Source organism: Gracilinanus agilis, chromosome 4 (genome assembly GCF_016433145.1).
Source record: "Gracilinanus agilis isolate LMUSP501 chromosome 4, AgileGrace, whole genome shotgun sequence".
In the NCBI taxonomy this organism is placed as follows: Eukaryota; Metazoa; Chordata; class Mammalia; order Didelphimorphia; family Didelphidae; genus Gracilinanus; species Gracilinanus agilis.
In genome coordinates, this window is record NC_058133.1 from 80,129,226 (window position 1) to 80,144,894 (window position 15,669).

Here is a 15,669-nt window from a genome sequence, read left to right on the forward strand (position 1 = left end):
AATAAGGTGTTAGTCTGATTGGTTCGAAAGAAAAAAAGGTCATTTCCTCTATTCATTTGTTTCAACTCTTCTCAGTTGACAGTTATGGTAGATTGAGAAAAACACTGGATTTGAAGTTGAAAACCTGGCTACTTGCTGCTATCTGTATGACTGTAGGCAACTCATCTAGCCTCTCCTCTCTAGACCTCAATGCCCTCAACTGTAAAATTGAGGGGTTGGGCTAGGTCACCCCTAAGGAAACTTCTACCCTGACATCTTATGCCCTTTAGCTACTCTTGGAGATGTCACATTGTACAGAGGAGGGAGCCTTGTTATTCGATAACATCAGAGTTGTAGAGGGAAAAGAAAGAATATCATCTCTGGTTTGTTTATTGTGGAGGCAGCAGGATTTGAATTAAGTCCTGAAGGAAGCCTGTGAAGCTTGAAGGTAGAGAGGAGGAGGGGAGATCATTCTAGGCATGGGGCACAACCAGTGAAAAGGCATAGAATTGGGAAATGAAGAATCTTATGCAAAGACCACTAATTAGGCCAGTGTTGCTAACTCATAGAATTCACAGAGGGGAGTTAAAGTAAGAAAACTAGAAAGGTAGGAAAGGTCTGATTTGTAAAAGGCTTTAGAAACCTAATAGAGAATTTTATATTTGATCCTAAAAGCTATAGGGAATCAATGAAATTTATCGAGTGTATGTGTGGCAAGGGGGCAACATGATGAGACCCATGCTCTAGAAAGGTTATTTTGGCAGCCAAGGGGAGATGGAATGGAATTGGGGAGTGGCTTCAGGAAGGGAGACCCACTAGTAATAGTATAATAGTTCATAAAGTTATTGTAGTAGTACAGGTATTAAATGGTGAGGGCAGGGTAATATTTGGGTAAATGGAGAGAAGAGAACATATAGATGTTGTGAAAATAGAAATTACAAGACTTGGCAACATTGTATGTGTAAGATGAGTGCATGTGAGAGTGGAAGACAATACCTAGGTTGTGAACTTGAGTGACTGGAAGCACGGTGGTATCCTTGACAGTAATTGGGAAGAAAGGAAGAAGGGGAGATTTGGGGAAAAGATGATGAATTCCGCTTTGGAAGTGTTGAGCTTGAGATTTTTACAAGACATCAATTTTGAGATGTCCAAGAGATAGTAGAGTCATAAGAATCTGGAACTCAGGAACAGTTTTCAATCTCTGCTAAAAGAAAGGATCACAGAAAGAAATCTCTGGTGTCTATTTCTAAGGTTCATATGTTTATAACTTAATGATTAGTCCACAGTGCTGTAAATAGCACTATATTAGGCACTGGAAGTGATTCTAATTCCAAGGAGATAAAGGGAGAGGAAGACCAATTAGATCATTTATGGAATATTGCATACAGTTTGGGCTGATGTATTTTAGGAAAGTACATCTACAATTTGGAGCAAAGTCTGAGAAAGATCACTAGAATATATAATATTGCATGATAAATACATAATGCTAAAAAGCATTATGTAAGAAGGCAGATGATTACCAATGGGAAGGATAAGTATAAGTGTCCCAGAGGAGGTGAAATCTGAGCTGACTTTTAAAGGATAGGCAAGAATTCATTCAACAAGTGGCAATGGAAGCCAGTCAGGCATAGGAGATAGGATGAGCCAAGGCATAGAAGTTAAGGAACACAGCTTGGGTTCAGAGGACAGAGAACAGTCTTGTTTGTCTGGAGCCCAAGAAGCATGATATAGAGGGGTAAATATGAAACAAACTTGGAAGGGCAGGGAGGTGCCAGATCAGGGCATACTTTAAATGTTAGATAGAAAAAGTGAAGCTTTCCTTACGAGGCAATTGAGAGCCATTGAGAACTTTTGAATGGGAGAACAATAGGATCTGTGTAAAAGAAAGATGGCAGCAGTATGGGGAAAGAAGGCCAGGAAGTAAAAATAGGAAGACTCATTAGGAGGCTGTTATAATAGTTCCTGCAGGTGATAATAAAGACCTCTACTAGGCTGGTGGCAGTGAGAAAAGAGGAAACAGATGCCAGAAACAATGCAGGTAAGGCAGAATAAATAGGACTTGGCAACTGACTATATAGGAGAAGTAAGGGAGAGAGAAGAAGGTCAGGAACATGGGAGAAAAGGGGGTGAATGTCTGTGACAAAACATTAATACTGAAATCACAAATGGGGTGATTCAAGTGATTCGGGGAATCTTGGATGTTCAAGTTTACAAAGATATAGACTATGTCTAGATGCTCAGTACTTCCAAAATACATTTGTAGTTTCAAGTTCTGTACGTTGGGTCTTTATTCAGTCCTAATACTCCTGAAATAGTAGTGTGGGACATAGGCGCTCCCTGATTTTGATGTTTTACCTCTGTGGGTTCTGAATCTCAGGAAATCTCCATCCCCAAAATTATCCTTTATGTCCTAAGACATGAAAGCAGAGATAAAAAAACAAAACTTCTATCTCTTTAGGCACTGATAAGACTGAAATTTGCCTTGCCAACATGTTCTCTTCTGACTAAATTTTTCAGGGAAATCAATGGAGATTGACATTCATATTAAGGCATTCACAGACTTTCTGGGTTAAAGTGTAATTCAGCAATTCCATTTCTCAGAAAACAAATTATTTGAGTTCACTCGATGCATGTAGGAACTTTTTAGTTTTCATCATTGTTTATTCCTTGTCCAACCTTCTCTCTCATACTATTGATATGCCATTGACATGTTTCCATGTTTGAAGAGCTCAGTTTTGCCTTCTTATTCACATTATCTATTCCTCTTTTGTAATTTAGGAATTTGAAGTCATTGCTCAGATCAAGCTCCTTCAGTCAGCCTGCAACAGCTATTGTATGACCTCTGATCAAAAGTTTATCCAGTGGTTCCAGAGACAAAGACTCTTAACGGAGGAGGAAAGGTAAAGTGGACACTTTGGGGGCCTCCTGATAGTAGATAGATTCTAGCTTTAGAGTCTAAGAGACCTGAATTTGAGTCTTAACTCAGATATCAGCTTTGTGACTCTAGTGGAGTATAACCTTCCTCATCTGTATATGGAAAAATGAATTAGTTAAAAAAGTAAAGACCTTTAAAGAGTAATACATTCAGAATACTGTCACTAGATAGTAATGCTGTAAAACCTCACCAATTCTCACTTCATTAATTTATATTTGGGAATGATATAAACGTGTACTATATTGAAGTTTGTTTTGGACCTATCTTTGGAAAAATAATTATAAAATTCCATATTAGTTACCCTTATCTTTGGGAAGAAGATAACTAAAAAGGAATTTTATAATATAAAGATAGCTTGGAGGCATTTTGCAAAGGCAGAATCTACAAGATTAGGCAATAGATCGAACCTGGCAGATGAGAGAGAATCAAGGATGAATCAAAGTTGAGAGAGTAGGTGGGTGGGAAGATGATGGTACCCTCAACAGTAATAGAGAAGTCTGAAGGGGGCTTGGCAGAAAGGATAACAAGCTCAATTTTTATTATGTTAAGTTTAAGATGTCTACAGGACATACAATTTGAGATCCAATAAGCATTTGGAGATTTGACAAGAGGTAAGGAGAAAGATTGGGATTAGATCAATAGATGTAAGAACCTTCTGCATACAGACCAACTGTGTCCATGGCAGCTAGATGGTACAGTGGAGAGAGTGCTGGATTTAAGGTCAGAAAGACCTCAATTCAAATTCAACACAAGTCACTTAACTAGCTTTGAGGCCCTAGGCAAGTCACTTAAACTCTGCCTCCATTTCAACTCTTATATGGGGATAATAACAAAACCTTCCTGGAAAGGTTATTGTGCAGATCAAATGAAATCATATTTGTAAGGTGACCTTTATGCTGGCACATAATAGGCTTATTCCTTTCTCCATCTTCCACCTCTCCTTGGAGCTGATAAGATAATCAAGTGAAATTGTATCCAGGGAGAAAAAAAGGAATCCAGACAAAGCCTAGGGGGATATTTCCACCCTTAAGTGTATACTGTACCCCAGCTGTGATGAGAGTGATGAGATCACTATCTCCCATGCTCTATACCCTGCCCTTCTTGTCCTCTAGCCTACTACTGCACTGAGTTATCAGGTATGAACTGGTTGATGATTCAGCTGAGGAGACCTGAGAATTCCATTTCACTTTTAGACAATCTGAATCTGAATGGTTAGGAAGTTTTCCCACATGGAACTGAACTCTCCCTTCCTGTGAGTTCAAACCATTGATCCTAGTTGTACCTTCTGGGGCCAAACAGAAGTCCAATTCCTCTTTTAAAGAATACAGACAATTGGAGATATTTCTAATCTCCTCCAGATGTTCAGATGGCTTGGTCTTGAAACCCCTCTCCTTTTTGGTCACTGGCCTCTAGATGTTTTTCCATTTACTTTCTGTTCTTTCTAAAGATGTTCTGTCCTAAACTATACACTACACCCTAGATGTGACAAGACATTGCCCTTCTTCCTGTGATCTTATTATTGCACCGAATTTTTTGTTTCACAACCTAGAGTCCAATCTTCATACTACATGAGTAAATCATCTGTTTTAAGGACGTAAACACTGAACATCCCCCAAATGGACAGACTTAAGAGAGATATCTTTTTAAAAAATGCAGGTGCTGCATTGGAAAATTTGGACTATTGAATTGAGATTCTTCAACATTTATGAGAATCACCCTGGAATGTTTTTTATTTTTGTTAGCCCGAACCAAAGAAGACCTGTCTCTTCATGCGTAGCTTTGAAACCTACTTTACAATTCAGAAATTATTTAACTTAAATTTAACTTAAAATTCTCCTTATTTATAGCTATGCCCTCTCTTGTGAGATTGAAGCTCCTGTGGACACCAGTGCCACTTCACCCAAGCCTAGGAAGAGTATGGTGAAGAGACTCAGCCTGTGAGTATCAGAGAAAGCTTCACTTCCTAGAGTGGTGAGGCAGAGGGTGGGGGTTCAATTACAAAATGTTGTTTTGGTCAGTGCAAATTAAAGGTTGAGAGATAATTATTAACATAGCTAAAGCTATTATTAAAAAAGTATACCTGATGTCTGAGGAGGAACTGTCATCTGGAAATGGCGAAGAAAATAATAAGCCCATTTATTTTGTTAGAGAACATTGTGAGGCCATCATTTCTTAGTCTAGGAAAGACCTGGTTTATCACTGTCATCAAATGAAAACCTTGAAAGTCCCTACTGGGAAATTCAAGATTGATGAAATGCAATTAATCATGTTGATGAAATCAGTGATTGATGATAATGAGTCTAAATGAAAACAAAAAGGACAAATTATTAGAGTTTTTCAAAGAAAAAAATTCTTAAGACTCTGCAATTGAAATAAAGTTCAAACAGGATTTTAATTATTGATCTTCACTGCTAGAAAAAGTTTCTTTCGCAGTAATAAATACACATACACACACATACACACACATAGAGGGAACTAGGTAGAGCACCACTTTGATTGCCAGTTAGGGCCCTTTTTACGGGCACTAACTGTAAAGATAATCTGTGACCCTGTAAAGGGCAGCTCCAGTTCCCTCCTCCTCCTTTATTTTTTTTTAAATAACATTTTCCTTTTGTTTTAGAATCAATAGTAAGTATCTGTTCCAAGGCAGAAAAGCAGAAAAAGCTAGGCAGTTGGATCAAGTGTCTTGCCCAGTCACAGACCTAGAAAGTATCTATAGCCAGATTTGACTCCAGTTTCCTAATTAGATAACCCGTGGGACCTGCCGGGTATGGTCACCAAATTAGAGAGATTAACATGAAAGGATTCTGACTCTTCCAAAGACAATGTACTGTGTCCTGATGTAGGTACATGATATTGGAATATGGGTCCTGCTGGTAGCCATGTCTGTTAATTGGCTAATCACAAAGAATTGAAGCTCATGGACTAACAAAGACAATCTGGCCTCAGTAAAGAAATAGTCAGCTTTGTAGGTGAGTGGATAGAGCACTGAATCTGGAGTTAGGAAGATCTGAATCTGAATTCAAATGCAGCCTCAAACACTAGCTCTATGACCCTGGGTAAGATGTACAACTCCTAAGTGCCTCAGTTCCCTCATCTGTAAAATGAAGATAGTAATAGCACCTATTTCCCAGGTTGTCATAAAGATCAAATGAGATATTATAAAATTCATTGTAAACTTTAAAATACATATAAATTAATATTAAGGAACAATGTCCAAGGCTTACTATATTTTCTATATAATTTCTTTTCCTTTCTGACATGTCTGTTTTCACACTTGCCTAACTCCTAGGGTTGTTGTAAGGATCAAATGAGTTAATAATTGTAAAGTACCTGGCACATAGAAAGAGCTATTTAAATGTCAGCTATCATTATTATCATCATTATTACTACTAAAAATACTTCTGCTTTTTTCTCCCCATCACCAAATAGCTGCTAGTCATAGAAGCATTTCCACTTACGTGCTTCTCTTTTACTATTGTAAAATGATTAGCCTGGACCAGATAATCTATAAGGCCCTTCCAGTTCCCTTCACCTAGAATTCAATTGTAAGAAGGTATGCTAGTCCCACAGTGCACCACAGCTAATGGGCTGCACTATGAAATACAAAAACTATTAGCTCATATCTACTTATCATCTTTATACAACAACTCTGGGGAGTCGTTAGTACAAAGATTATTAACATCATTTTGCAATTAAAGGAATTGATTCTCAGAGATATAAAATGGCTTGACCAAGGTTATATGGCTTATAAAGTCAGAACTAGACATTTAACTCTAATTTCCTGACTCCAAAACATAGAATATTAATATGAACTGTTATTATTATTGTTAATTATTTTGAAATTATTTTTGTCATCTTGGATCAATGGAGTTCAGACAGTTAATGAGCATTTTTAAAAAACAAACCCTACTTTCTGTCTTAAAAAGTCTTAGTTCTCTCTCTGTGGGGAGAGAACTCCTCCCACCCCCCCATTATGTCATTTTGTTTTGATGTAATCAATCAGCATTTACCATTGAGATGTGCAGGGATAGGCAGGCCCTCAGAGAAAGAAAGTTGAAACCAACGAGATGGGAAACTGATCCCACAAGCGCTGCCTCCCCACCTCCCCAGGTGGTACCAGGCGAATTAAGGAACTATAATTGGTTCCTAAGATGTGATGTGGGAGAAGAAAACTGCTTATAAAGGCAAGACCAAGGCTCTGGACACACACTCTAGCACTCTTCTGACTGGAGACTGGACCTGAGGGAACCACTCTTGGTGGTGAGATTCATCAGAACAGCACATAGGGTGGTAGGCTAGGCAACTCTCTACCTCTTTCCTACATTTCCCTCTCTTTACTATCACTACTTTAATGTAATAAAGCTTCTAAAGCTACTAGCAGCCTCATAATTCTATTTTAATTATTAAAATACTAAGTATAGGTTCTAAGGCAGAAGAAGAGTAAGAGCTAGGCAGCTGGGGTTAAGTGACTTGGCCATACAGGGTCACATATCTAGGACATGTATCCTAGGCATCAATAAACATTTATTAAGCACTATGTGCCAGGCATTTGCTAAATGCTAGGAATGCAAATACAAGCAAAAAAAAAATGGTCCTTGTCCTCAAGAAACTTATATTCTAATGGAAGAAGACAGTGTATCAAAGGAAGCTAAACAAAAAAAAAAAATGGGAAGGGGGTAGTGTTTGGGTGGAGAGAGAAGATACCTAGCATGGATTAGTCTGGATTATAGCCCGGTGAGAAATGAGGAAAAAAAAATGAAGAGATGGGTGCCCTCTATAATTGGAGGTTTTGGGAGGAGCACTCCAATCAAGAGAGACCCTAGGATCTAAGGGTACTTTTGAGGTATGAATTCTAGGGCTGAAGTGACCTTATAGGATGATGTTTTCTGAGCCATGATGGAAAAATGTGGATCATATCCTGGTGAGAAATAAGAAAAAATTCAGATATAAATGGTCCTATGATAAATCACCCACTTGCTATTTTCCTGTTACATTCTGTGTTCTCTGGATTATTGGCAAGGTGGATGAAACAGCTGCCTTTTGTAGTTAAATAATATTTGGATGTGAGTTCATCCTTTAAGGCCAACTAAATGCATCCTCAGTACAACTCCTGTAGCTCTTCCTTTTACTATGTAATTTTAATTGCTTTTGCTAGTCCTTGTATTTAGGAAGCCTTTAGTTATAAACATTTTGGAGATTATGAGTATTTCATAGGGTGATATTGTTGTTCCTAGTGTTAGAGGATCAGTGGTGAGGGTGATAACTTCCAGAGCCTGATCTCTCTCTGTGACAGATTATCTACTTAGGGAGCAGGAAGAGCACCACTCAGACAATATTTCATTGCCATTCCCATGTGGGGTGGGATTATAAAAGTGGGTTTAGGTTGGGATGATACTTTAGTTCTTAGACATTTTATTTGTTGAGCTCTCAAAGGTCTTCTGAGATCTGTCTTTGTAGAATGGGGATTTGTTGTATTCTGAGCCATGAAAGATTGTGAATTTCTGATGTATAATTCTAGCCTCCAGGTTATGTATTGCTAGGTTTGGACAAAAGCTAAATTTTTGTACACTACAGTGATGTGTCACAGTTTTTATCTTTGCTAGCATCATGGTAGTTGTTATTCTTATTTTTTTTCTCATCCTTCTAATGGAGCTCAGAAATTGTCTGAGGTATAAAAGGGAGATTTTTATTTTTATAGATATATATTTAAAGTGTGGTCGCCAGGAATCAATAATTCAGATTGATTCCATAATTAAAATAGACCCAGGATCAGTTTAAGGTAGTTTATTTACAATTAGGAAGGTAAAAGGTAGGGAAATAAAGAGAGGGAGAGGCTAGTCCAGGCCTGCAGAGGCCTGGACAGAGAGAGAGGGTTAAAAGGCTAATTAAACTAGGCTACAAGCCACAAGACCTTAGCAATCAGAGAGGTAAAGGTCTTCTTAAGGTAGAGTTTGGAAAACGCCAAGGTAGGGCAAGGAAGTCAGCCTAACTTACCCACATGACAATTCAGAGTGGAAGCAGTCTGAGGTCTCCGCACATACTTGAAGAGATAGTGTCTCTCGTCACTTCCCGTGGGTCCACCTCTAATTCAAGTGGACAAATGGCAGCTTCTACACTGATTTGGACTGCCCAAAGGGCAGTCCCTTGTTCTTGATTTGTTACTTATTGTCACGTGTGGGTAACTCATCTCCCCTCCCCACTAAGGGAGGTGGGGATGACATCATCTCGGGTAAGTAGAGTTTTGACTATGAATGGGCTAGAGCTAATTCCATTTACACAGAGGATATCACTCTTCTGCTTTTAGACTTCCATATTTAATATTCTGCATATTGTTTCACAGGTGGAAAAAATGCTGCTTTTTGCAGTTAATAAGAACATTGGGATAGATCCTCATGTTCTGTGGACTCATGTATATTTGAGACATCTCCAATAGCAGATGGCACAGTAGGAATGACATGTACTTCAGACTGTTCTCACATGGTTTTAGCTTCTTCTACTGGATCTCTATTTTGAAACCTTTTGATCCCATGTAATTTAGAGATTATGAGTTTTCAGTATGGCAACATTTATTAAACGCATTGTCATTAAATTTTTGGCTTATTTTGGAAGAATAATTCACCATTTCATAGTGCATCCAGTCTTTGGAAACTCACTCCAGGACAGTGCTTCTTTTTTTTCCCTCCTCTCTTTAAAAACTTCAGTTTGAATTGAACAAATACTAAGTAACGTGAGCATTTCCGTATATACACTATAGAATGAAAAGTATCTCTATTATGCATAACTTGCTTTTCTTTTTTAAGTACATAAATTCACATGTAACTTTTAAAGCTGCCCTACTTGTGTTTAATTTCTTTTGGCCTGTTATTTCTTTGGGAAATTTCTTTGGGGAGAAGGAGGAAGGGAGAACTCTAGGATCATCTTGCCTCCCTGTTAAAAAGAAAAGAAAAATATATCATGTAATAAATTCCCAAATTGGCTGCCTCCAAAAATGTATGCCTTATTCTGCAGAGTGAATCTCTCTCCAGGAAGTGGGTGGCATGCTGCATCATGGTTCATAAATGCATTGATATGAGCTAAATCTCTCAAAACTGTTTTCCTTTACATTGTTGTTTTTCTATAGATTGTTCTCCTGCTTTTACCCACTTCATCTTATATCAGGTCTCCCAAAGTTCCTTTGAAACCATCCTTTCTGTTTATTTCTCATAGCATAATAATATTCCATTACATTTATATGTAATAAATATGTTCAACCATTCCTTAATTAAAAGACACCTCTTTAATTTCTAGTTCTTTGCTACTACAAAAATTGCTACCCTGCATATTTTGTATATATATTTTGGTCCTTTTTTCTCTTTCTTTATTCTTTTTGGGATATAGCCCTTATAGCACTATCATTGAGCCAAAGTGTATGCAAATTTAGTGACCTAATTCTTAAAGAATGGCACAGACAACACCAAGTATTCATTCAGAGCTTCCTGTCCTTCCACTCTTCCTCCCTTTTACTTTCCTCCATACATTCTGCAATTCAGCTTCACTGACCATCTTGCAGTTCCTCAAAGATAACACACTCTTTTCCCATTTCCCAGCTTTTGTTTTGGCTGTTCCCCATGCCTGGAATGTTCTGTTTCTTGGGTTTCTGGCCTTCCTTTAAGACTCAGCCCAAATCCTACCTTCTCTAAGAGTAAGTCTTTTCCAGGCTTCCAAGTTCATAATGTCTTCTTCTATATTATCTTCCCTGAGTTCTTCATATATCTTGGTTGTACCTAGGTATTTATATGCTTGTCCTGCTTCCTTTAGAATGTGAGCTCCTTGAGGTCAGGGACTATTTGGGCCTTTACTTGTATTCAATAAATGTGTGAAGACAGACACATATATATTTTCTCATGTTCTCACCTGATTTTAATTTCTTTTACTGTGTCTCTATATTTTGAAAGCTTTTGTTCTATATAAATTAGAGATTATGAGTTTTCAGTAACACTGAAAACTTTCAGTATGGGTTTTTTATATTTCTTAAAGATTTCTCCTTGGTGCTTCATCATTCTGGCTCTAGTGGAGCGAATGTTTATAATATGACAATGTTTGTATTTTGTATCTTGCCTAAATTTTGACCTTAGGCGTAGCTGCCATCCATTTACCCCTGTCAGATTTGGAGGCCCATGAAAGGAGATGGCTCTGTAGGGGATATGGAGAAGGTTTTTTCTGAAAGTTGGGTGTGTGGAGAAAGGCGACTTTGAAGTTTTGCCTCTAATGCTAAGAATTTATATTTGTGGCCTTTCTTTAATATAAAACACGCATATCCTCTTGGCTATTTCATCCAGAGCAATGGTATTCTTCTCATTTATTCTGGCAATGTTTATTTAACAGTGGGAAGTAGACAGAGAGAGTGGTGTGTGAGGACAGAAATCCTTCCAAAGAGGTCCTTGGCTTGATAAAATTTGAGAACCACTGATCTGGGAAGATACTAGTTATATTCCTTCTTTGAGCTGGAAATAATATAGCCTAAGGCATTTATTTACTAAATTTTTGCTTAGATGATACAGCATGAATTCTTTCATGCAGCAAGAGTATCCTACCACACAAGATTAAGACAACACCAGGGTTCAAAGGTCCAAGAAACCTAAACATCCTATTTATTCACTGTTGGTTTCATCTTTCTAAGAGTCCCAATCCTAGTATTTTCTTTCTTTTTTTTTTTTTCCACAGTCTGTTTTTGGGCTCAGATGTGATCAACAGCAGCACACCCACCAAAGAGCAGCCTAAATCAACTCCCAGTGGGAGCTCTGGAGAAAGCATGGACTCAGTCAGTGTGTCATCGTGTGAGTCGAACCACTCAGAAGGAGAGGAGGGCTGTATCACTCCTGTGGACACGCCGGATGAGCCTCCGAAAAAGGTACATCCCTTCCTCTCCTTCCTAACCAGATGCACTGTTTGCTGTAGGAGGAATGCCCCTGGGCACTTTCACGACCAGCAAAGGCCAAACATTTCAAAAGCAACGGGGAAGATATGAGCTCTGAAGAAGAGGTGATAGCAAAGACGGTTCAATTTGGCTTCATGTCGAAGTCTGTGTGCACTTTTCCTTAAAGTAATAAATTTGATGGCAGTGACCAGGTGTATTTGTTCATGTTACCTTGGAAATACTGCCGCATAGTTATAGCTAAAGGCGCTGAATAGATGAAGGATTGTGACCTATCACAGGAATATTTAAGGAAATGTTTCGGAGGGGGTTGCTTGGAGAAAGAGAATCACAGATAGGTCAGAGAGTGAAGTGTCATATTATGAATTATGAGTGGTGACTACAGAGCTCAAATTGCATTTCAGTGCTTGCTTCTCTTTCTCTTGGCTTACACGGTGGCTGCATATGATGAAGTGAATAAAATAATTTGGCTTACTTTTAGAAGCAGAAAATTACAAAATTGGAAGGGATCTCACAGGGAAAAAAATATGATTGTACCTTAAAAACTCTTAGCAAATGGCCATCCATCTTGTAGTTGAAGGCTTCCAGTAATGAATACTTGCTACCTTATATCTAGGTTTAAACATGGAGGCTAGCTTACCACTTGTCAAGGATATTGTATACAGAATCACTTTTGGATGGAGGCTGAAGTAGAAGACCCAACATTGTTTCTAAGTTTTTATTTCTTTGATTCTGTCTGCACATCATCTCAGAGTTGAAAAAGTTCTCAGCGGTCATTTAATTCCACCCATGGTGAACCAAAATGCCCTAAACAAGTCTTTGTCTATCGAGACCCTATGCGGAGACCTGCAATGAAGTATAACCCACTGCTTGTTGAAAACACCCATTTTGGTTTTGTTCAATACCTAGACAATGCCATGAAACAAAAGGGCTAATCTTTCTACTGACTTTTGAACCAATAGAACCACATCTGGAATAGTGGAATCAGCAATATAGATATAGTGTAACCAATATATTTTTCATCCAGCTGGCCCTAGTGGCCTTCACTGACTCTATCCATCTCTATAGATGGTTGACTGGGAGACAATATCTTATAATTGATTGACTAGTAACAGTAAAGATAAAACCGTGAGATCAGGTTTCCTGGCCTATTGATTCTGTTGTGTTTCTAGAAACATGGCATTAGTGCAAAGAGCTATAGGTAGATTGGACATTACTTTCTGAAGGACAATGGGAAATTTGATGCTTGTGGGAAGAATAATGAAAAGCCTGTTGCAACTTGATTATATAACCAATAGAATCAGTTTTCCCTGAATATTTTACACGATTCTTCAAAAAATTCCTGACTTAAAACTCAGTGAGTCTCTGCTGAATTCAATGTTATCTTGCTTTGTTCAGGTAACTAAAAGCAGCATAATGCATTCTTTCTTTGACAATTCTGGTTCTTTGGCTTTGACAGAACCATAGGCTTAAATTTGGAAGCGCTTACCTCAAGGAGTCAAACTAGAGATTCTAATTTCTAATCTCTAGTTTGACTCCTTATAGTAGATCCCAGATGGGTGTTCCTGTTTTCAATTTCTCCTATCTTCCAATCTATCCAATCCATCACTGCTAAAATATTCTAATTTGTAGACCTGATCACATCACCTACTTGCTCAGGAACCTCAGTAGCCCTCTATTGCCTAAGGGATAACATTGCAAACAATTTATCCCATCATTTAACATGTCATACAGTTTGTCTACCTTTCTAGCCACACTTCATTCTATACTCTTTGCACATTCTATATTCTAATCAAGCTGAGCTATTATTGTTCCACAGTCTCTTCCATTCACACTGATCTGGAATGCATTCTTTCTTTATCTTTGGCAGTTAAAATCATTCTCTTCTACCAAAGCTTAGATGAGTTTTCACATCTTCCATGTAGCCTTCTCTAATTCTCCCCATCCTTTTGCTGCCATCACATTCTGCTTCATTCTTATGTGTATACATTTCAGAGTCCTTCTAATAGTCTGTTAGCTCCTTTAGGACAGAAATCTGGCCATTTTTCATCTTTGTAGCACCATAACTTTGCATACCGCCTTTCATCTAGTAGACACTTAATAAACATTTACAAAATTAAATTGAACCCCTAGCCAAAGACCGAATCTCATTTCCAACATTTGTAACAAATGGTGCATATAGTATCCATTTAAAGAATGCCAATGTTAAGAAATATAATTCTTTCAAGGCAGCCCATTCCACTTTTGGCCATTTCTAATTGTTGATTTTTTTTTTTTTTTACTCATGCTGATCCAAACTCTGCTTTCTTGCAAATTCCACGCATTCTTTCCAGCTCAGTTTTTGGAGGCCAAGTTGAACAAATTCAATCTCTCTTCCACTTGACAGCTCTTCAGATATTTGAAGATAGCTATCATGTCTTCCCCTAAGTTTTCTCTTTTCCTTGCCACACGTGCCCATTTGCCTCAATTTATCCTTACAAGGAATGGTTTTGAACCCTCTCCCCATCCTGTTTATACTCTTTTAGACACAGGCATACATAATCCTTGACACTTTCATCTGGAGATCTTTACCGTGAGAAACATGCATCAGACTTATTTATTCATTCAGCTACCATTTGGGGAATACTCTTTATGTGCCTACCATGTAAATAATACTATGTTAACTGCTGTGATGAATACAAAGAAGAGAAAGACACCCTTCCTGCCTTCATTCATTCTTTCCTTCACTGTCAAATAAATTTTGTAATTCATACGTCTTACAAATTTGTTCTTGATCTTGCTATTTAGTCATTTGTTTGTAATCTTGAAGTTCTTTTGTTGAAGTTCTTTTTTTTTTAAACCCTTACTAAGTATCAGTTCCAAGGCAGAAGAATGGTAAGGACTAGACAAGTGGGGTTAAGTGACTTGCCCAGGGTAACATTGAATTTCTAACTAGACCTTAGAACCTCTTAAGCAATGAGAAAGTAGTGTGATGAGAGGTTAGACTCAACATAATCCAAGCCTCTAAAATAGTTCAATTACAGAAGTTTTCATAATAGGAAAGCACTTTCATTGAAGGCAGCTTTTTTCAGAAGTTAGTAGTGGTCAACTGTGTAAGTTACCCAAAGGCAATTACTCTAATAAAGATCATTTAGTGATAAGAAAACCAAATGACTATGGTAAGTTATAAAGAAAGAAGGCTCATCCAAGTAAATCTAGAAATCTGGGAGGAGGATGAAAGGAAGGGATCCACAGAATTGGAAGGCTGAAAGGAAAATTGTAAACATTGATGTGCTGTGTTTTTGATCAACATAAATCAACTTTTCAGCCCCGTAAGTCCCCAACATAAAGTTGAACTTATAGGGAAATGAACAAGTTAAGAGAAAGAAAAAGGGCAAATAAGGAAACATTAGGAAAGCTTGGGATCTGGTTCCTTCTCTGACACTAATTACATGTATGACTTTGGGCAAGCCATTCATTCTTTGTAGGTCTTCATTCCATCTCCAAAGTAGAGTTAAGTGACTGGACCTGTGATTTCACTGATATAGAGAACTTCTAGATGAGGAAACTCCTCCTCCCAGTACAGGTCAGGACCTTTCCTGCAATGTAGAGTTACTTAAAACACTACGAAGTAAAGTGACTTGCTCAGAGTCACAAAGTCAGAACAAATATAAACAGGACTTGACTTCAGGTCTTCTGGCTGAGATTAGCTCCCTATCCTCTTTGTCATTCTGGCTCTGGTCTCTAAAATATGAATAATAAAACCTGCTCTGTTTCCCCCCTTCAGTATTGCTGTGAGGACAAAGCAATCAAAGCTTTGCACATTTGTTGGATTTTTTATTTGTAGTTGCAGGAAATT

At 38.0% G+C, this 15,669-nt stretch overlaps 1 protein-coding gene across 2 annotated transcripts in view; it reads left to right on the plus strand.

The window, feature by feature from the left end:
- Nucleotides 1–15,669, plus strand: part of RGL1 (ral guanine nucleotide dissociation stimulator like 1) — a 162,769-nt gene that overhangs the window by 131,340 nt on the left and 15,760 nt on the right. For both annotated transcript variants that reach the window (XM_044676160.1, XM_044676161.1), the window contains 3 exons: nt 2,758–2,879; nt 4,762–4,851; nt 11,621–11,807. In XM_044676160.1, coding sequence (XP_044532095.1) covers nt 2,758–2,879; nt 4,762–4,851; nt 11,621–11,807 — 399 coding nt within the window. The remainder of the gene's footprint in view (nt 1–2,757; nt 2,880–4,761; nt 4,852–11,620; nt 11,808–15,669) is intronic.